A 24,344-nucleotide genomic window follows, 5' to 3' on the forward strand; every position below is an offset into this window, starting at 1 on the left:
ATTAAGTTCCGCGGTGACATTACAATTAGCCTTTTGTCTCTGGATGGGGACAATTCAATAAAAAAATTGTGTTGCGACTATTTTCTTGTAATCAGATGAATGTATCATGCGGTTTGGCTGAAAATTCATGGTTTATTTATTACGTTGACACACGACAAGCACAGTAAATGACTATTTGCTTGTAGCCAGATAGTCAAATGAGTGCTAAATATATTTTCCATCACTTTTGTCAATAAAGTGACAATTTCAACCCAGGAGAGTTTGTATTTGCGTCAATGCATTTTTAAGCTTTTATCAATGTCCTTGGCCTTATAGAAACAACTTTGTAGATTTTTTGTCTGATGACAAACATTTTTTTTAAATATTATGATCTGTGTCAAAAGTATTCAAAACACATATTAAGAGGACTAAATTGTCAAATTATTTTGCGATAGTTATCTCCCCTATAGCCATAGCTGAATATGGTCTTATTTTTTTATTTATTTCATTGCTGGAACAGTACAATAATTCGTACCCCTACGACCTCTCAGAGACAATTAAACCATCTTTCTAGAGAATTAACCAAGCCCTAGTTGACTTTAATAAATTCTAAAGACGGGCAATTTAATAAGAATTTTAACTTTTTAACCTAAGTCTGATCGATAAATAAGAATGTTTCCAGCAATTATTGAAATATGAAAAAATATCGTAATATTTGTGTTAAACATATCAATCAAGTAGATATGCCTTAAATTAATCATAAGAATCCCTCAGACAAATAATTTTTGGTTGATAAAAGACAACTTGTCAGCCATCACGACCAAGCTTCTAATTAATCTCAAAAAAGGAAATCAAGTGTGGTGTGTTGATTTGACAAAAATAATTACCTCACATAAATGTAAGCAAGATAGAAAATTTGCTATATTAGTTAGCAGTAACTGTTCTGTCAAAACTGATGACCCTATTTTGATAAATAGCTTGTCATTAGAGAAAATCGACAGTCAGAATTCGGGGTTCAAACTTGGCAAATGTGATCGGCAAACACCGTGTGACATTATAGAGACAAATGTAACCACCAAATACGCACTGAATTAAGCCGTGTAGATATTTTATCGAGATTAATCAAGCGATATGATTGAAATGATATTTTCCTACACCGTCTCATTAGTGCCGATTGTAGCATTTCGTCCATAAGCAGCCCAGCGAAATGGATTGTCATTGTCTTTTGCGGATCATTTACGTAAATTGATGCTCAAATCATTGCCTTCCTCATTCTGCCAAACAAACAACGCAGACAAATGTTTTACACTTTTTGCTGTTTGCTTTTTAATCCAATAGAATATGACAAGAAAGGCAGCACTTAGAAATGGGTTGACTCAAGAAATTGTAATAATGAAAGGCAAACATTATCTGTCAATTGTCAATGAATTTAATTAACCCTTATTTATGAATTAACTCCTCGACACATTAACTCAAGTTGTTCTCTTTATATAAAAGATGCTCTTAAACGTGAATAGAAAACACTGCATGAATTAAACGACATCTTCTTCAACGTTCTCACGATTAGCTATCATGTTTGAGTACATTGTCAATGAGTTACAAAAGACAAGCTTCATAGCTCTTTCCCTTTAGATAATATAGTATTGGTTTTATAAAATGATTTGCTGTAATAAAATGCATTTTCATTGCGCAAATAAGTTGGGTTAGATCTGCACTAATCTTTTGTAACAAATACACAAAAAAATCAGTTTTCACTGATACCATATGTATTGTTTGAGATAGCTCTTTTTATAATAAATAATATTCAGTTTGTTCCCAAGTCAGGAAGTCTATAGCAAAAAAGAATGAAGTCAGCTTATATCCAAAAGGAGGCTAATAGGATTGGGGTGCCAAAACCAAGTAACCTTACATTAATAATGGCAGATTTGAATAAAAATGTAAGTTCAAGCCCATATATACCATGGAATGCTAAAATTATTATTTTCTTTTTAAATGTGACCTTGCAACATGTACTGGATTAGATTTGCAATCACTCGAAAAAATGTCCTCAACAAAATAAAACTGTGTTTGTGGACTTATCGTAAAGATCCGAAGCTGTTAATTCATATTCCACTATTGAGAATAACAGAATAGTTTTATTGAGCCAAGAATGATGAATGTAAAAACAAACAATGACAACACAGGACAATCTAAATGTCCCTTGTTTACATACATGAAGTGTATATATTTGTCGTAGCTGGAATCACTAAGATATTGATTCCAATCTTTGATTTTCTTTTGTTTGTGACAAGATATGGCGACAAATCTGCTGTATTCCCATATCTAGTATCAATAGAGCTGAGAATGACGTAAATTATTAAAACACTGCAGTTATATCTATAATAAACTTCTACACACAGAAATCATTTATAATTAATCAATTACTCTAAAGAATCATTGAGTTTAAAAAATGCTATGTTACAGTATCAAGCAAATTGGATTGATTGATAATTTACTTAATGTCCAGTGACAAATATTTCAAGCATGTACAAAAAGAAAACAAATTAAGAATGAATATACATTCTGTACAGGAGTTTGTCATGCAATTTGACCACCACTGAAAAAGAGGGTATACTGGAATCAGAAGGAATTTCTAATTTGCAACAGAGCTACCTTGGATCCCTGAAAGAGTTATTCCAGCAAATTGAATATTTTAGTGCACTTGATAACTTGGCTATGGAATATTTTATATACAATTTCCCAAATGTATTTTAGTAATGATAGATTCCAATTTTAATTTCTATTTTTACATCATTTAAATTTGTACTGCCTTAGTTTGAGACTCCAATAAAAGGATAAGAAATAAACAGCTTGAAAACAATGCCGTAAAATTCATACAATGCAGAGGCAGTTATTTTTATTTTCTTTTGTTTTTTTTGTGTAATTACTTTTTATAAAACCTTTTTTTCACCAAAACATTAAACATACTATCAGAAAAACAATTCAACAAATTTATCATCAATTGAAAAATATTCTTAATTCAAAACAAATTCTGGCTATTTGACATTATTCAGAAACATAAATGTTTCGTAAAAATTTGGCAAGAGAAATTAAGAATCAGGTTGCAGTTATTTTCTGATAATAAAATCTTTGTGACATGGGTATGACAGTTATCTGTAAAGTAATACTGAATTATTACATTATATTTGTTACTTTTGTCAATAGCAGTACTGTATTACAAAATCGAGATTTTTCACACAACTATTTTGATAAAATGTTTTTGATTTCGTGACTTTCCATGAGTAGGACTCTTTATTGTCATGTCATGAGACTGGTAAAATACTTGATATTTGACATAATGAATCTTTTGTAATAAAATATCGCTGACAACAAGCAGTAAAAGAGCACACCCTTACACATGAAAAATGACGTGGACACGATGTCTCTTAGTCAGAAAAAACATTAATGTCCATTGTTTACAGTAATATTTAAAAAATTGAACAAAAAAAAATGTCAATATAGTTTGAATTCATAATAAGTCAGGAATTAGAAAATAAGCTACATTGACCTTTTATTTGATTAGAAAATCACAATTGTAACATTTCAAAATATTGAAGCATTTATAAATGACCATTTTACAGTAATTTTAAGTTGAACTTGAGCCTAAAAAAAAATTTGTCATTACAATTTGCATTTATGAGGGTTACAATTATAACAACATTTGTTTTTAGTTTATAAAAACAAAATAATTATTGTTTAAAACTTTGAGTCATTTTTCCCAGAACATTAGCCTTGTCAAAATAGAGGCAGTATATCCTGACAAAAGAATCAGATTAATGTCCCAGGGTACCAAGGTTAATCTGTGGACACACCATTATAATTTATACCAAATGTGCTTTTAATTTGGACATAAGCCATGTGTTAAGTTCTTCATGGGAAACTACTTAAGAAACCTGATGTCAAAGGGGACTTCCCCTGTTGCCAAGGCTACTGGTTGACAAATCTCAACATGTGACACATATCAAAAACTGTTGAAAGCAGACTAACCATATCTTTGTTTTTATTGAGGCCATGTGGTGTTCTGTGTGAGAAATTTTGTGCTACTGTGGCAAATTTCCATTTAAAAATTGTCCATAAATTGTTGACTTCTAGGTTTTTGACTGACATCTGATTTTGAGATTATAACCACAAAAATGACACATTTTAAAAACTCCCAGGAATATACAATGAAAATGTGAGATGGCTCAACGATTTTTTTTCTAAAGAAAGAGTTATGGCCCTTTAAAACATACTTTTCAGTTCAATCAGACTTCCATTATTGACAGAAATAGATAGTTGCTTTGAATTTATGCTGTCCAGTATTTAAATCAACAAATATAATGGTCTAACTTGTTGATGCATAAATCCAAAGACTTGGAGCTTTAAATGAAAACATGGCTTAATAATTGTATTGACCATAGTCTTAAACATTTCCTTCAAATAAATTAATAAGAACACAAAAAAATGACCATTTCTAATTATTGAAATTAAAAAAAAAAGAAGATCAAACATATAGACAATCAGTGCAATCACTTTCCTCCCCCTCTAATACTTTTTTTAACCAAGATGTCCCCCTCAAATCATGCCATACTCACCAAAAAACAGCGTTTTTACACATTAACCATTACATGTACATCACTCCATTGTTTTAATGCTTAGTGCACAAAAGTAAAAGGGGTCAAGGGTTGTTAACAAAAAAAAATAAAGACAGAATCAAGTTTCCAAAATGGAAATACTTTTCAAGTACTTTTAGATGTTTTTGATTAAAATTTGTCACATGAGAACCAACGAAACTGAGACCTGATACCATCATGAGGCTGATATTGTAAATTTCCTGTCTTTGTGGGATATCACATGACAAAGTTATTTTCTTCACAGGTCATCTGGGTCAATAAACCAAAAACAACAGATTCTGTCAATTTGAAAAACAGTAGGTGACATGGAAGAAAGTCTCTGGGGATTTTTATAATGCTTTTTGTCTGTCACTGCTAAAACAAAAATTGGTGGGAAAATACTAAAATCAGAATGAAAAACACATGTCCCATATTTTCCTGACAAATAGAAATTATCAGCATCATAATTCAATGGAGGTGACAAGCATTTTAAAGCTTTTAATACCAAAAAAGATAAGAAAATCCATAATCATTTTAAATGGTGATATTATGTTTATTAAAATAATCTAAATGAATCCTGAATTACGCAACAAATGTGTCACTTTTCTCTTCAGATAATGTCCTTCCCTTGTCCATAGTGTCTTTATTCAAACGTATTGAACACCAGGAAATAACAATTGATCATGTTCAAAACCGTTTTTGTTAAGAAACATTTCCCAAATCAATAAATCGGCTATATTTAAATGTCACAATGTTTAAATATCATAAACTATTGTGTCCCCTGAAACGGCAGATTTTCAATAGCTTTTGCTTTTTGTCAAGTATAGTCGATAAATGACTCTTTTAACTTATGCGACAGGAAACATGGCTCTCAACAGAACTTTGGAACCATAAACTTTAACAGTTAGTGTCCTCAAAGACTTATTGAAATATTGGTTCTCGAAAACAACTTGAATAATGTTCCCATAACACTTGAAAGATTTGTGAAAATGCATCAATATATTTCATTTTCCACTAAGATTCAAAGTCTTAAAGGAGACAGGGCAACAGGAACTTCTATGTTGACATAAAACGGAAAGTGATTGGAAAATTATACAGTGTAAGGTTTTAACATTTTTCCCAGAGACATTTATGGAAACTAGACATGTTGTTTCACAGCATTGCACAATAGTCCCTCTTCACTTTTTTTTACAAAGTATAAAAATAAATAATAAATCTTCTTGCATACAAAGACAAAATTTCAGATAAAACAATCTCATTAAAACAAATATATTCTTTGAAAGTTAAAGTATTGCAATTTTGTTTTTTTAGTTCATGAATTGGTACTGCAAATAGGTTGACTTTGAAGAGATGAGCCAGAAAACAATATTTTTCAAAGAGTGTCCCCCCAAATTGTTTGAGAAATACAATTTTCAAATCAACAAGCTGCCTGTCAGCTTCCAGTTTTAATTTCCACACACTTAGATTTGCCAACCCACACAATGAAAGACAAGAACATTTTTAGTCAGTTTGACAGAATCATGATGTAATAAAACACTGGTAATAAAGATATGCTTTAATAAATTAATTGCACAAAATTATCAAAGTAAATTAAGCCTTGCATGTTGTGAGCTCGCAGAAATTTAAATGTCACACATCAGGTTCCGGTTTTAAACATCATAAAGATAAGCCATAACCATAAAAGGACATCAGGGATTTGTGTATTACGACCATTTTTATTAATTTTTGCTCTTATATCTTCCCGTTTTTTTCATAAATTGTGTGAAAAAGATATAAAAATTATCGAAAGACACCATATTACTAAGAGATAAGTTTTATGTCTTGGTTTTAGAGAAGGGATGTGACAGATTTTAAGTTTTATGTCGTACTTAAAGATAATCTCTAAAAGTAAACGTCTTTGAAGATGGTGTCAATTAATCTGATAATTGCCTTTAATTTACTAATCGGTGTCATTTATTTTATCACATTATGACAGAAATGGGACTGTTAAAAAATATAATCATTTTAGCAAGCTTCCTGTTAATTTTCATACCAAAGGAATTTTGTGTCATAATATTCATAAAAGCAATAAATTTATCCACATGTTTTACAGTAAATAGAGATAAAATTTTGAGGGATCCCCCCAAAAAAAACCTTCTTATTTTTTGAAACAAGTAATAAAACAAAACCATTGTTATAGAAAGACTTGTGTCATTTTTTTATTATGCTTATAATTTAACATATCATTTTTTTAAGAGTCTTTGTCATAAAAAGTTAAAATCTTCAAAAAATTAAGAAATATATCAAAATCAAAATTGTATTTAGCACAAATTTCACTCAATGAACATTACTTAAGGTAGATAGAATTGACAATTTAAAACAAATACAATGACTAAATGTAACATAAACTGCAAATACACAATATCCACAGTGAACATAGCTAGACTAACAATTAAATTTATTTGACATTTGCACAACCAAACTTTGATTCTATAATTACTTAGAGAGATACAATGAAAGGAAAAAACACCACACAACTCAAAAGTCAAACAAAAAGCAAACGTAAATAATTTATAATGCAACGTTCACATCTTTGTATTTTTTGGATCTGATTTGTTTCTAAAGTTTTTGGCCACCAACAATCTGATTAATGAGAGGCATGGGCTTAAAAAAAAAATGTCTTGATTTTTCTTCTTCTTTCCAAACTTACCTTTATAGTATGTAATTTTTCTAAATAAATGATGTGTTACTGCAGACTTCTACCAAACAAAATTATACACCAACAAAAGTCCTCATCTGATATATTACCCCAACACACCTTGAAAAGGAAATGCTTAGTGCTTTTAAGCCACAAGGTAAACAATGCTACTGAATGCAAATAAATATGTATCAGATTTTTTTAAAGAAATATTGCCTACATAAATTTACATCAGCCCTATTTTAAATCATTTCTTCCAAATACTTTCCCCAAGGGACTATGGTCCCTAACATTTTCCACCATAAAAGCCTAATCTCTGTTTGATTTACGAACATCATAAATTAATATTTCATGAATAAATTCACAAACTTAACTCAAAACAAAGGAATAATACAAATTTGCATTACTGGTCTTAAATTGGATTTTAAATGGTTCCATATGTAATACAAACAGTTAAAACTATTTGTGTGACTTGGTTTCTCCGCTGTCTCCATTTTCTCCGATGCTATGATAGTATAACAAGGCCATTGATCTTTATTTAATGATCGTGGAGCTTCCAAAGGGACGTTAGCAATCTTCTACATTGATCAAATACAATAATAGCTAACAATTTTGCTGATTCTCTAAACATTAAAATAATATTAGCTCATATTAACTGGATTAGTTTAATAACTAGCTCAAATGGTAAAGGACTTTATTTATTTTGTTCTATTTAACAAGAGAAATCAGCTAAAAGCTTGTCTGCAAATTGTCAATTTGGTCTTTATTTGATTTAAGGGAAAGTAGTTTTCATTTTATTTCAATGTCTAGTTTCATTTGACATCTTCTGTACAGAATTAAATTAGAGTTAAAGGCTTAAAAGAGGAACTTATAGTATCAGATGACTAATTAATCATTTACCATACAAAGATGAAGCAAAGATTAAATACAGTGTATGTTTTATTTCAACTGGCTTGTATGGTTGGGTTGCTGTCAAAAATAAGACAAATCAAAATACAGAATTATCTTTGTTACTGACTGCTTCATTGTATATTGAAAATATTAACTCGGTTAAAGGATGAATAACACTGCCATGTTTGAACCTTTATAATTAAGTGTAGCAAGCATTGTTTACCCTCAGGAATCAACGAGTTCACTTTTTTAAGGAGTTTTTGTTGCCCTATCTTGGTATTAAATCCCCTTTTTTAAGAATATGACTGCGCCAAAGTTATTGGCATAGTAGTATAGGTTGAAAATAAATTTAACTGTAAAAAAAAAGAAATTTTACCGGATATAAAAAGGTTTTACTGTAAAATACGCTCCTTTTTTCATAATTTTTACAGGTTATCAACCTTAAATAAGTGATTGTCAGTTATCATGTCCTACAGTTCTCTAAAATCTTTTAGCAGACGGCACAGCTGACAGCGGAAAACACCTGGAAATCTCTTTAGTTTTTGTGCATAAACATGATCACATCTTATAAATTTGAAGGAAGATGGTATAAATATGACATCAAAGACTTCAGCATAATTGTCGAGTAATAAAAAAATTTCTGATATTTCTCCAGTTTGAAGTAGTTGACTATTGAAGACATCTGGACTTATGTTCCAGCACACTTAACAGTTTATGTTGATTTAGTGATGGTGGGGTAACTCAAGATACTGATAATAGTTCGACAAATTATACTTACTCACTGAACTACTAGTTAAAATATCAATGAAAATCCATTAGTACAAAATGGTTGTCATTCCTTGAATGACTTCATGTAACCATCTTGAACATTCTCGTTTTAATAAATATTTACATTTGCTTAGAGGTACTTTAAGGCAAGTATTTAGGTACTGTCTATTGGTGGAATGCATTTTTTAACAATACACTAATAAATGTATTTAAATTTTCAAGAAATAGTCAAATACATATTCTGTGTCTCCTCCCCCTTTTTTTTATTATCAATAAATGGAGTTTAAAATGTAGGCAAGGTGATCACATTCAGCAAAGTTTTAATCGATAACTTTCATTACTGACAGAAAAGTTGAAGTCCAAAAACTTTCAAACCAAGACTTAACTAAGACAGCTAGTGTCTTCTAAGCAAAACTTTGAATAACAATAAAAGTGAATTCAGCAAACATTTACCTCCAAGACGACCATATAAATTCAAGAAAGAGGCACCTGGGTTACACTTAGCCATTATTGCAAGGTGTATTGTTATTTCATGGCTTTCTAAGTGTACATCAAAGGAATAAAGACAATCGTTACTAACAAAAAGTACATGATATGGTATTCTAAAGTGGACCACTATTGTGTGCACATGTTACGAACAATATAAATGTATGGTTATAGCCATTTTTGTGGTGCTTTAAAACTGTTAGTAGAGTTCTGCGTGACTTAAATAGACAGAATGCAGAACTCTTCTATCTATCTCTTGTCAAAACATCTTTGGATCAAAAGAAAATATTGTCAGGGAATTTTAATTTTCACATTTCGACATAAAGAATAGTTTACATCTCTTGTTCCATTTGTTCAGCAGATGTCAACTTCTTTATGTAATCTTTTTACATTTTTATATTCTCTGACTCTAATATACTATCAGCAAAATAATTTGACTGTGAACTCATTTATTTTCGTTGATTCAGGAAAAATTATATATTTTGTTGATATTTTACTTCTTGGTTTGTTCAAAAACTGCATACAAGACTTTAAAAATATTTGTCTTTGTTGATCATTTGAATGTATATCACCAATACTTATGAATCTACAGAAAGAAATAATTCTTTTTAAACCATCAATATACCTAAAATCAAGTATCAACAACATCAATAGGAATTTTGCTAACTAGACAAAAATCAAACACAAAGTAAATGTGATCCTTTATCAATATCTTAAAATCAACTGTAATTGAAAACCCCTGATTTGTTCTTCATATAATTTATATTTAATAAGATTTTTATAAGATCCATATTAGAAACTTTCATGGGTTTAACATGGAACTTTCATTTATGTTGGATGTTTTCAGTTCTTATGTAAACCAGAATGCAATTGATATGCATGGCATAAATAAATTGAAGCTATGGTAAGTTCTCATTCTTACATTTAAAAACTTATCTCTGAATCATGACATCTACTGATTATATACATTGCTGATATATGGACTATGCCTATCTGCTTACACTGGTACCTTGAACTGTAGTTGCTACAAGTCCAACTAAAACCATGTGATTTCAGATCTTTTACTTTTTAGATCTTATACTGGCTCAATTTATGATTATTTTCTTTAATGAATTTTTCAAATTCTTATATTGAAACTGAAATTGATTAGCTTGAATTCTGAAACACATCTGAAACACAACTGATCTATTTTTTTTTCATTTCAAAATATGTACGACTATAAACTTGTCGAAAACCTTATACAGCATAAAAATAGTACAATGTAAAGGTGGCCAAAAGACAGTTTACTATAAGTGTGAAATCTTCTAGAAATCTTCTATAGTCTTCTTTATTAGACACATTTTGAAATACAAAGAAATGTGAAACATTTCCATCAAGAGTTCGTTCTTGTGTTGATGTCAATTTAAGGAAGAAAGTTCACTTAAACTCACCAAAAATTCACTACTTTTCAGATAATCCTTATTTAGAGTCTAAACAATTTGGAGAAACAACTAAGCTTTGGTTACGTCATCTATATCTAAGTAAATAAGTAAACAACTTACCATGTGACACCCATCCATGCTTGCAGGATTCACAGTTTCTCAGATTGTCCTTGCCTGGTGTGAAACATTCACAAGCACAGCTTGGTACAGTGCATCTGATAGCCTGAAAACAAAGGCGAGGCGTCAATGCATTTGATAAATTGACAAAGTTCATTACTCTCTTGTATTGGTCCATTTTTGTATAGTCCAGTAACGAAGATGACATCCATGGATTAAATTTTTTATCTTCCATTAAAGTTTTCATCTTTGCTTGTTTTATTAGTCTGGTGTAGAAGTAGAATTTGTTTCAAGAAAGGTGACAAGTAGTATAAAATTACCAACAGTTAATCTTAAAACCAGTTTCAAGTTTCGGAATAAAGTCGCACACTTTCATTTCAAACCCATCATCCAATGAAATCATCCATATAGATCTTCAGATTTTTTAATTATTTTTCAAAGTCAATAATTTTTTTAATGTCAATTTCCAAAATTTGTCCAATGAAATTTAAAAGTTTATTCACTTCTCTAAGACAATATTCTTTTCACTGATGATGTTTCTTAGAAAAGAAGAGATAAAATGTCCAACAAAAGCATGAAAAGTTAATCATGTGAGTCAAATTACTTCACACATGTATGGAAACCCATGCTGAGGCTGTATCTTTATATTTGAAACATTATCGCTTAAGTCCCATTAATTTAAAACAGTTGCATTATAGCCAAGCATATTGTTTACACTGTACCTTCTAAACTTCTTTGGTTTGTAACAAATGAGACATGTGATAAATCAAATCTAATCAATTAATGCTTGCACTATTGATGAAAAAGTTACTGAATAATACAAAACCTTTGGAAAAAAAATCAATTAATAAAATATTTATTTAATTTTTGAGTTGTTTTAAACACAAGTTATTATGAAGAAACTTGTTTTCTATTTGTTTATCTTTTCTTCTTCACTTTAATCCAGTGTGGAAAGAGTTGGAAAATAGGAGAAAGAAACACGAACACAATGTAAAGCAGGAAAATTATTTAGGTACGTTTTCTCATGATTTTTCATGATTGATTACATAAACAATAAGCAGAAGACCGAAAAAAAGATAAATCTTAGGAGCATAAAAAATTTCTAATAATTGACTAAATAACATGAAAAAAGTATAAAAACTAGTATGAAATATAATAAATTTTTGTATGAAAAGGAAAAAGTAAAAAAATTTGTATGTTGTGCTAGATTTTCATTCCTGAGAAAAAAAGATCATTTCCCCCACAATCCCTTAGCTTCATTTGACAAACAAAAAATTGATGACAGTCTGAATGGAAGGCTAAAGTGTGTTATAAGCACTGACACAAAAACATCAAACAGCTGTAATTTACCAGCGTGTTTTATGTGATTTATACTTAATTATTTCCGAAATGTTTTGCCTCATCAAAGACAGTGATGCATCATGCAAAGGACCTATTGAGGAGACAATGACAAATATAAGAGTCTCTGTCAAGCTATAGGCTATATAACTTGATGACAGTCAATAGCTGTATAATTGTTAAGTTCCGGTTCTCACAACAAGGTACTTCAGTGATCTTGAGGACATTATGTTGTATATCTTCAATACGCCTTAATCGCCTTACAATTGACTCAACGACTGCAACATCACTCATCAACCTTGCACTTATTGTTTTGGGAAACTAATTTTTCTATCATCTGGTAGATTCTCAAGTTGGAGTCGCATGACAGTGAATTAGCAGCTATGCACATCCTATGCGATATTTTCTGCCAGAAAGCTTTAACATATGTTGTTAAAGAGTTGTATAGCTTCTTTCTTCCACACTGTCAAACTTTGTTATTTAACTTGGGGATACAGTTGCCGGTAAAAAAAATTGATGTGATATTGAAAAAAAGAATTGATGACGTAGATTTATTTCTTAAAAAAAAACCAGGTGAATTTGATATTTTATGTTGAGGTGAATGTGTACTTGTGCCAATTAATATAAAATAATTTTGACATGACTTGCTTCTTACTAAGTAAATTGCCTTGTCAAAATTTGCAGATGTTCTGTCTTCCATTTTGTGTAAAAACAATTTCGAAGGAACAATTAGGTAACTTGGGGAAAAGTTTACTAAAATCTTTCGTTGTCATGCCAATCATTTGTAATCAAATTGTGCATGACAATAGAAAAGAGATTCCCCCAAACCCCCCAAAAGTCCCAATGGCCATAATTCTTCATGTCATGTCTAAGGAACTTGATTGAAATTCGTCAAATTTGATTTTTTGGCATTTAGTCAGATAGACACTCAGTAAAGAAAATGTAAAATAAAGTACTTCTTGAAATGTATGTGGCACATCACTTTGTCTATAGACAATTTTCACATTTGAAGTATATTCTTCATGATGCATTTCAAGTAGTGATTTTGGGGATCCCATGTGTGTGTTGCTTGAGAACTCACATGTCTTGCCAAGACACCCTAAATAACTGTACTTCTTCAAGGAAAACTCTATTAGAATTCTTCGGTATAACTCTTTTATTGCAATTGAAAATTGATATGCACTTAATTGCTACTTATTTTTTATTATTTCATGATGGCAGGCAAATGTTGCTCTATTTCTCCCATCAAGTCTGACACCAAGTTCTGTCCATTTACTTCAAGATGGGCTAATAACATTTGCAACTCTAAATTGATTGAATAGCTTAATTTATCAATTTAATGTAAGAATTTTGTATAATTGGACACACATTTCAATGATTTTTTAATTTTATTAAACCCCTTCACCATTTTCTTGTTGGTGATTGTGTCAAATCACTGATAATGTCATTATAACAACAACAAAATGACCAGTTTAAAATTACTATAACATTTTTTCTTATTCTCGAAAGGCCATCAAAAAATAGCTACAACAAATCTATGTAGCTGTTCCAAACTGTAATATATTGATGTCCAACTCTTATTAGTTTATCCTAACATTTTAAAACCACACTTTAAGGATCTGTTTCTTTACCAATTCTAGTATTAAATGAAATTAAGAGTACTGCACATATTGCTCTATTGTACTGGTTCCCTTCCCTTCCCTTACCTCTTTCATCAAAGCATTTGCTCTTAACAAAAAAAGAATTACCAAAAGAAAAAAATCTTAAAAAAGATGTTCCTGAAGTAGATCTTTTACTAAGGAAAAGCATTAAAATTAAGATGTGGTACATCTGGAAGTTATGAAAGGGTTTTCAACAATGGGAAATCACACATCACAGGAAATCAGGATTGTACATAACATTGAAATCAGTTTTTGCACAATTTATCATTTTTACAAAAATGTTTAATGTACAATATCTTGAAACAGGAAGTACTTTAGCAGCAATTTATGTTTCCACTAATGATAGCCCATACTTGATGATCCACAAGGAATTAATTATCATTAATTGGATAATGCCATAAGTGTCTCAAGATTCCGCAATATAAATGTCACTTGTTCTCTTCATCAAAATATCATTGATTCATCTTTTTTTGAAAGGAAATTATCCAGATATTCAAAGATGTGAAGGAATGACTGTCAGTTTTGAAAAATGACATTGGAAATTGCTTCATTTTTGTCAACAATTCACTTAACAAACCCAAATGAATGACAAACCAGTGGTTTTGGAAACTGGAAAGAGATTTCACGGATTCTACAAGTATCTTGTCATGCTGTTGACAGATGATTGAGATGTAATTGAACTATTAATTTGTGTAAATTCCCAGGATAAAATTCATTCTCTATTTTGACAATGCAAAGAAGTATATACCGTCCCGTGGGATATTAAATCTTGAATATGAAACTTTAAATAACAGTTAAAAACTATGATGTCGCAGAGAATAATCAATGCGATAAAAGAATCTTATTTGACTATAGAAGGATTGAATTGCCCTCGCTAAATGAGTGAGAAACCCAGTATACTCAAGGGACACTTTACTCGGAGGACAATTTTAAATAATAATAGAGCTTATATAGAAATGATAGAGATTCTAAATGTCACTTTTGGTCGCAAACGTCGCAACGAGTTAAGGGGTGAAATCAATAATCCGTTCAATAGCTTAAATTTGTTGTCATGTGGGGACACATTATGTGTGTATACGACAAATATATCTCGACATTAAGTGACAATCTCTTGGATGGCACTGTTTTTCGATAAGTGATTAATACAATTCAATAGCTACATAAGCGCCAAGGGTAATAATCGTTCCATTACGGCAATCCACATAAGAGACAGTATCACTGAATTAAATAGTTTACTGAATGCTATTTAGGCCTGTTAGAAAAACCAACAGACTTTTTAATTAACTTCTACCATGGCCACCTAGCTCTAGTGATTTAATGCACATTTACGGGCAAGTACAACTTCTTCTTGCTTATTAAAAAAAAGTTTAGTACGGATTAACATGCGAGCTTGTCTGATGTCTACAGAAAATCATGACAGTACACCCTCATGTGAAATTCTGACTGCATTAATGATTTATAATATGTGTTCAAATAAAGATAAAAATCTGCTGACATAGAAAGAAATCACTAGATTTCCAAAATGACACGATTTTTATAGACACTGAAGATCATTTCAGCAAATGAATACCTGTGTTTGAGCAATTTATTGGGTGGAAACAACATTTCTGTACAATTCAGACATTCTTTTTTAGATTGCCAAAAAGTAAAAGTTCTAGTTTGGGCAAAACTGTTCAGTTCAAATACTTTCTCCTAGGCTGTATTTCATTTTTTTTACAAAGTAGCATGCTAGAAACTTAAAGAAAATTTGTTCCAGTTTTTTTGGCTTCAAACGTTAAGAAATTATTGCAAATTGTGCGGCCACATCATTCAAATCAAACCACACAGAAAAACTTTAAGGGACTAAATTCATAAGCAAACAGGCGAAGAGGGCCTTACAACACTCCCTAATGACTCTAGATTTACAAAGTCAGATAACTTAACAACAATACAATAGAGGCTAATAGACAACTTTCATTTTTTTTAATGAAATTGATTACAACTTTTTGACTTTGAGGAGAAAGTTTTTTGGCAGACTGATCTCCCAGTAGTGTAAGATAATACCCTATATCATACACCATAACATATCTCAGGTTTAATGTCCTGCTAGATTATTATATGTCAAAGATACAAGGATGGGATACTACTGTGCAGAAGGGGTAACCATTGGGAGATGTAAACAAATATACAAGGGAGGCAACCCAGGGGGTAAATGTAAAAGATAGCTAAGTGACATAATATTGTGGACAAGGTCAATGTGGGTTTAATTTATTTAAATTCAGTTAGCTTAAAGTGGAGGGGATATACATACTTTATCTTATTAATTTCTTAGCACATGTAGAAAAAAAATATTCCAACTGTGAACACTTTTAAATTTAAAAGTAACTGTAATTTTTGTGAAGAAAAATGCCAAAACAAATTTACTTTAAAAACAACACAGAAAAGAACAAGACACCTAATATTTTTCATGATCTTCAAATTTTTGAAACAAAAAAGATCTAACAAAAAATCAAAATTATGTCTGTTTCAATTCATAGCATCATGTAGAACTTTGTAAAGTTGTAGAAAAAAGGTAAACCAATAGAGTTCAAGGTTAAAAGCAATTAAGTGACCTCTGAATGTCTACTTTGGTTAACTTGTGTTGTTTGTTTGTTGTCACAATTAAGATTACCCTACATCTTTACAGTCTTATTTACAAACAAAAAATATAAACTAAGTATTGCTTTATTTTTACATTGGATATTGTGACTATAGTCTTTTGATCACAAAAGCTTTCATTGAATTCCATAGGTCAGATTTAATGACTCTATTCAGGTTGTGAAAATATATTGTTTAGCCTAATCGACAATTGCCTAAAGTAGACATTGGAATTGTGGATTGCTTTGTCTTACCTTAAGAAATGTTATGGAAAATGAATTTATCAGTAGTTTCTTTGTTTATAATATATTTCAATAGGTGCTCTGTATTAGGAAAATGAATCTGAATCTGTTAGTGACGGTTTGTATATTTAATACAGAAAAAAACTTTAAAATTAATATTAGCCTTAGTTCCATTTTGACATCTGTTAAAAATTATCATATCTTCTGAATTTGTCAGGAACATATAGATTAATTGTTCCCAGATTTGACAGCTTTTGTCTTTGGTGTTTGTGAAAGTAAATAATTAAGGTACGAGATAGTAAACAAATTTTCCAGATCTAGAGACAGCTTTGACAAGAAACACACCCAGTGACTGTTTGGGCTAATTAACATTCTACATGATATTCCCATTATATTTAATTTCAACCCTATGGTGCCTCAATGAGGATGTGCAGTGTTATCTGTTTCTTGTGAATGAATATCACATGACCTCTATAAATAGAAATTCCATTAATGAAAATTCAGAAGCTGTTTAGTGACATGGAGAGATGGGGAAATATCAGATTTCTTCCTTTGATCTCTCTCAGGGACAGCACTATCTTTCAGTTTTTATCAACATATAACACTTATATCTATCTTTATGGTTTTGAATAAAAATATCTATAAAACATTTTCATCATGAAAATTAATTGCAAAAGATTTTATAATTATTGCAAAAATTTAAATAAAATTCATATAAGCACATGCATAAAAAAATAGCAATTAAACAAATTAACTTAGAAATGGGAAAATATAAACAAAACATTTAAAGCTCAGCCAAACATGTCTACCTTTTGAAGCAACTTAAAAACATTAAAAAATTCAAATGACTTTCAATAATTCGTTTATATACTTAAAAAACAATAAGAGTTTTCCTTGCATAAATGAATTTGAAATGAATTTCTATTCGATCAATCAATCAAGCCATACTAATTTCTCATAACAATTAGACACTCCCACATATTACATCAAAAAGTGATAAAACCAAAACAACAATATCGTGATGATAATCAACAATAGCATAAGCTCATTAATTACGGAAACATTTTGTAAAAGAAAACACTAATTTATAAAATTTCAGATCTTTAAATTTCAACTTAAAAACTATCATATTTATAACAAAATTGTAAATTCTACAGGTAGTCAATTGTCATAAAATACGGTAACTTCTAAATTTCTACAGACAACATATAAAGACAAAATAAAAAATGAATGACAAGTACCTCCAGTGGCTTCATTTCTGATGGGACACTACTATCCACATACCAACAAAGAGATTTGATCGTCAGCTTGGTTTTTTAATTTCTTCCTATTTCCTGTATACACAAGTCACCACACACAAGATCTGCGTCTTCACAGTCGCCCTGATTGCCAATGTGATTCCAAATTTAGACTGTAGCACACTGAGGATCGTCAGCTTGCGCCTCTGACATCTATCAAAGATGATGTACACATTTTTAAACACAGGGCTACTTTTTATCTACCTCCTTTATCATAGAAATACATCTTTCTCTTTCATATCAGTCATATGGTTACGAAATGAAGTCATCTGTTTCTAAAAAGTGTCCCAAATGTCTTATAGTCAGAGGTCTCTTTGATGTAATAAAATTCCATTTTATTATTGATACCAAAGAGTGAATTTGTGTTTGGTATTGTTTTATTGGACCAAATTAGAGATACAGCTCCCATGGGACTCATAAGGTAGTTGACTTTCATTGACCAAGAGACCAGAAAGACATTTTCTTCTTTAAAAGCACAATCTTTAGGTAAATAAGTAAATAATAAATGAATCTAAACAGTAATTGGAAAAGAAAAAAATCTAATTAGCATGAATAATTAATACTGTCATGGAAAATTACTCCACTTAATTGTCTCCAAGCATGGGAAAGGTAAAACATAAAACCAGATCTTTGATTGAACACTTTTTTTTTGGTTCCTAAACTTGTCATTCAATATCTATTTTTAATTTCAACCCAAAACATAAGACAAATTCATTTTGTTTCTTCTCAAATTGACAGTTTCTTGGCATTCAATATCATTTTCAAAGAAAGGGAAATAATAATAAGAATTTTATGTACACACAAAAGCCTTTGTTTTACCTAAAAATGAACTATCAAGCATTTAACATGAAAAGAATTTATATAGTTTTAGATGACAAACCAAGTTTTTAATTTGATTTTTGAAAAAAATCAGCTTATATCATAAGTTTGAGACTAAAAAATAAATTCTCCAAATTTTTTAAAATCATTTTATGGATATGGGGATGGAAAAAACATCATTATCTATTATAAAATATGCAAATAATAATAAGCAAATAAAATATGTCTTACCTTAATAATCAAAGTAACTACTGTATGTTTCTAAAACTGCATGAGTGTAAAATCCTGAGAAAGTTGCAGGTTTCCTTGGTGACTGTAAGGAGATTGACAAAGATCTGACCTGTTGACAATCTTACTGCAGCCTGGAAAATGACCAAAATGAAATAGGACACTTCATACTCTTAATGGGTTACAGCTGCTGTAACCTATCACACAGTTATCTATGGGACACCTACCAAGGGATGAAGGAAATTATTTGGCCATGTCCCTATCAGTGACATGAGTCAGATTAACCAGCAGGATAGGAACTACATAAGTCATGGCTACTTGAACTGTCTCCCTTTATTATACCACTGCTAATTAATTAACTATAAAAATTATTAATAATAACTATTACCATATGGTATTGTAACAGTTTTTTAATGTGCTGGTTAACTGTTTAGATAATAGTACAAGGCTGACATGCAATTTCTTAATCCCTGTAGTGACACAAGTTTTGGGGAAGAGAGAAAATCCACATGGTGCTTCATTTTTTTTCCTTTTAAAAGCAGTAGAATAGCCTGATTTCTTTTTTGTTTATATCAAAACTTTATAATTATCAAGTGACAAAATTATTTGGCAAAAGGAAATTTTATGATGGGAAAAAGAACAAATTCATAAAAAGAAACACTTATTGTGAAAATATATACATGAATTAAATAGTTCATAACCTTTGTTTTTCTTTGTTAATTGTAAATAAGGTAGCATATTTACTTTTTTTTTTAAAGATTTACCTGACTATCCTACATTTTTTCTTTTTTTTAAATTTAATTTAGAGATCAGAAGTAATTCTGATTGTTTTGCATCCAACATATTTCTGAAAACAAACTATCTAAAGATGTGACTGTATCTTAGTTATAAATATTTTTTTGTAACACTTTTCATCCATATTTTAAATTGCCAAAAACCAATCCTATTTCACTGAAAAGGGAAATAACTTGCAGTAATAATCTTAATATCTTTTTAAACTTTTGTTTATATAGAATTTATTATATTGACAGCTATGTAACAATGCTTAATCAACATGATATACTGTGGATTCATTTATTTTCATGGGTACCAATTTTCGTGGAATGCGAAAAACTCACATATTCGAGGATATTTAAGTTCATCGTTTTGGAGAAGTTTGCATGCATTCCTTTGGAAAAGTTGTATTTCGTTGAACATTTGAATTCGTGGTTCCACTGTTCCCACGAAATGCACGAAAATTGGTATCCAACGAATATTAATGAATCCACAGTACCAATATCAGGAAGAGGATTGAAGCCTTAAAACTGACATGGCTCTAGGTTTGGAAAGCATTTGATACTACAGAGCATGCGGTTATGACAGAGCTTGTGAAACAGAATGCGATAAAGGTTTCAGTGAAGTCATAGGAAATATTCAAAACAGCAGTATAAAAAGCTTATTTGATGTATTTTATTAGATATGGGTAGTTGCATCAATTGGTAAGAATGAAAGGAGATTAAAGGTATGGGTCAACAAGACAGCAGGGCAACAACCCAAAGAAACCAGATTGATATCTAGTAATATTTGACCAAATATTAATTATAATTTTTTTATTTTTTTATTTTAATAGTATTTCACAAGAGTAGGATTTCATCATTATGGATGAACGGAAATGAGAGGTATAATTCACTGAGGCAGGAAAAAATGAAAGAAATCTTGAAGTCTACATACTGTATTCATTCACTTATAGACCATTGTCATTACAATATGTCCCACTCATAATTGTGCTAAGTCTAAAAAGGTTGTGAACAAATTTAACAAATAATATCAAAGATCAGCCATAACACTTAAATTCTCGAAAAATGACGAAACACATTTAGATTTTACAAAAGACAACTTAAATGACAATTAGTTGGTATTCTTTAAATCATGAAGATTGATAATTGTGATCAATCACTTGCGACAGGAAATCAGTTGATATACCAATAGTTAATATAATTTTCAGAAAAAATTTGCTTACTGATATTCTATATATGAATCAGTTTTTTCAGTGATTTATGCCTGACTATGCTTCATCATATCACCAATAATATAATAAGAAGATGTGTGTGTTTGATCTATTTGTCCTTTGGAACAAAAAAAATATGTTTAAACTAAACTATCGGCAATTATGATATTTTTTTCAATAAAGTATAAAACATGTTCAATGACATTCTTACGATGTCCTACAATGGCACTTTTTATTTCAAATTCAAAGACACGGGGGGACTTCTTTTTTAAATTCAGTTATATTGATTCTTAAAAATGTCTTGTGTAGGATGGCTCAGTAGGGTATGCATCAGTCAATATAAGTTAACGTTTCTTCCTATTGATTTAAATTTTTTTCATTGGCCTTGGCTCTGTTATTTAAAGGATTTAAATAAAGTATCAATTTAATTTTTTATTTCTAAATCACTTCAGTACAATCGTTTGCATATTTGATAATAAAAAAAAACGCACTTTAACAATAAGCTACAAATAGATTAATTGATAAATTTCTCTTTATTAATTGTTAAATTTCATTCATTATTTGATTATTTGCTTTGTTCAAATGTGTTTGCTTTTCTTTGGTCTAAATAATTACATATTTTGTCTTATAAAGATTTGTATGCTATTAAATAAAAAGCTTTTTGACTTGAGCAGAAAGTTAGTGTAACTGTGTATCTTAAATTAATTCTACTTGGAACTATAGAGGGAGGCAACACATAGATATTTTTGTATTCACTAAAAGATATTGATAAACAGTTGTTTTTAAAAATGATCATGACAATACTTATATAAGAAGAAAATACTGCACATTTAATCTTAATACTTTATTTTAATGTGATGCTAATTATAAGCTAATAGAAACTTTGAGAAAAAAAAGTTTACCCAATTTTTTTGAAATTTTGTTAAAGTAAGGATTTATATCCTTCTCATCATTTATCAAACAAACATAGTGAAAAGATATACATTTACACCTACCTTATACATTTGACTGTCATAATTACTCATTTGGCTCTTTTTTTGTCACATTTCAACTTTGTAAAACTTCTGTCCCATCAACAAGTTGTTTTTTAAACTCCAGCAGAAGACTGTTGCTAAGGAATACACATTGGAAAGTTGTCACTGTATCAGAGCTGGGAACATCCCAATGACAGTCAAGAAACGATTCTAGAATCAATAATTGATAACAGGACACATTTCTCTCTGTTTATACTAACAATTACTCAATATCTAAATCCTTCATTGAAGAATGATCTGTGATTAATTAAACCCCCAGCATGGTAATAATACTGGGTGACAAACTTTGTAATTAGTTTAGCCAGCTTAATTTTATTATCCCCTTTTTATTTGATTGGTGACAAAAAACGTAACAGTCAATAGAAGTATTTTACCATTGAAACATACCGATACATTTTGCGAAGGAAAATCTATAATGTTTCTCGGTCCTGTTGACAATTTTCAAAGCCTTTGTCACAGTCAAATGAATTATGATTAAAGTTATCTATACAATTTTATTTTTCATTAATTTATTTTCATTAAATTGCAACAGATAAATCATTAAGTCTCTGATAGTTTGTCAATGAAAGTGACAGTATTAAAGTTGTGAATGAAAATAAGAGTCATTGTGTCCAATTTTGTCGTTAATTGAATTAATATTCATTTTCTAAATTGTAGACCAAATCGACAATTGACAAAGGAGGAACAGCAAATATCAATATTATTTCATTCAAAGTTTTGTCTTTTTTTAAACTACCTATTATATAAAAGTTAATTTTAAACGTCGTCTGCTGCTACCATGATCTCCATTTTGATTTCTTTTTTTTGTACAGTAAATTGTTAATGACAGTACATGCATCATCCCATTTTCAATTACTAACTGCACTTTATACCTTTCTGCATTTTAAAACAATTTATTTTTGGCATCCAATCAAAGCTTATAGTCATCATCAATTTCATCATGTGTCTTTTCAATAATTGAAGATATTTAAACAAATGATATCAGCATGAAAACCTTATTGTCAATAAACCATAAATGCAAATTATTTATTTTGGCCTGGCCTTAATGTGGGACACAAATACCTTAAGTAGCTTTGATAGGTTCGTGTCACACTAAGTCGTCCTACAGGTAATGAAATCGTAAAGCACTAATTAAATGATCAATTTTTAAACATGTCATTTCATTATTCTGCCATAAAAATCTATACATAATCAATTGTCACCAATCTTTAGAGGCCTGTTGGACAAATATCCCCCTTCAATTTATAGTGGTTTAAAGCCGATTTATGTTTTGTCATCGACAATTAGTTCGAGATCAAAGTAGAATAATGAAACAGACATGAAATGACCATATGTCTTGTCAATTTCATTACATTTTCTTAACCAAAAGTAACCAATTTGTTTACGACTATAAAGACTTTTCTATTGATGTTACATTTTAATTTTTAATTTACTACTACAGTGACAAACACTTAAAAATAAAAATACTTTTTTTAAGGCTTTTTAGTACAACCTTTGTATTTATATAATGCAAACTTGTTAACCTTTTTGAAAGTTTTTATTTGTGTGAATATAGGGTGGTGACTTTGTCCTTGGAGGGATTTTTTTACTTATTTTCTAAAGCAAACTTGGGTTGGAACCATTAAAAACTTGTCAAATGAACAAATACATTAAAAAAAAATTTCTCACAATTTTAGGTGAAATATGAACAGTAAGTAGTAAGGATTAGGGAAACAAAGAGAGTAATATAGGCAAGATTTGTTTACTGAAAAGATTTAGACTTACCATGAAGAAGAAATGGAGTGCACATGGTTGACTATCAAACAAATAAGAGAGGGTTAACATTGATCATGTACCATGCAATATATCTCTTTTCTTCAGTTTCTTTCCAAAAGTCACCCTTCAAAAAATATAAGAATATTTTTTTTAAAAATTATTGTACAAATTTTTGAATATGGATAAATTCAAGTTTTCTCTGGTCTGCGTTTACATATTCTTTTTGCATGTATATGGTACATTTGTCCATCTGTGCTTATCAAAGAGGCTTTTCTATTTCAAATTTTTTCCTGAATTTAAACACTTTTTAAAATTAAAGTTTGAATTCCCCTCTTCAAACTGATGAAAAGTTTCAGCCCATTGCAAGCAAAAGAGTACTTTTAGTATGAAGCAAGA

The 24,344-nt window shown here is 30.0% G+C and overlaps 1 protein-coding gene across 3 annotated transcripts in view; it reads right to left on the bottom strand.

Moving 5' to 3' along the window:
• LOC134715780 (zinc finger protein basonuclin-1-like) overlaps positions 1 to 22,415 on the bottom strand; it is a 48,353-nt gene extending 25,938 nt beyond the window's left edge. The window contains exons 1-4 of one of the 3 annotated variants that reach the window (XM_063578218.1): positions 22,155 to 22,415; positions 19,176 to 19,306; positions 18,069 to 18,278; positions 10,974 to 11,076 (exon numbers count right to left, since the gene is read on the bottom strand). In XM_063578218.1, coding sequence (XP_063434288.1) covers positions 10,974 to 11,076; positions 18,069 to 18,083 — 118 coding nt within the window. In that variant the 5' untranslated portion in view covers positions 18,084 to 18,278; positions 19,176 to 19,306; positions 22,155 to 22,415. Of the gene's footprint in view, positions 1 to 10,973; positions 11,077 to 18,068; positions 18,279 to 19,175; positions 19,659 to 22,154 lie in introns of those variants that run through there. The other 2 variants (XM_063578220.1, XM_063578219.1) reach the window with 2 other exon arrangements.
• Between the last annotated feature and the right edge of the window lie 1,929 nt (positions 22,416 to 24,344).

The sequence above is a fragment of the Mytilus trossulus genome, chromosome 4 (genome assembly GCF_036588685.1).
Source record: "Mytilus trossulus isolate FHL-02 chromosome 4, PNRI_Mtr1.1.1.hap1, whole genome shotgun sequence".
Classification (NCBI taxonomy): domain Eukaryota; kingdom Metazoa; phylum Mollusca; class Bivalvia; order Mytilida; family Mytilidae; genus Mytilus; species Mytilus trossulus.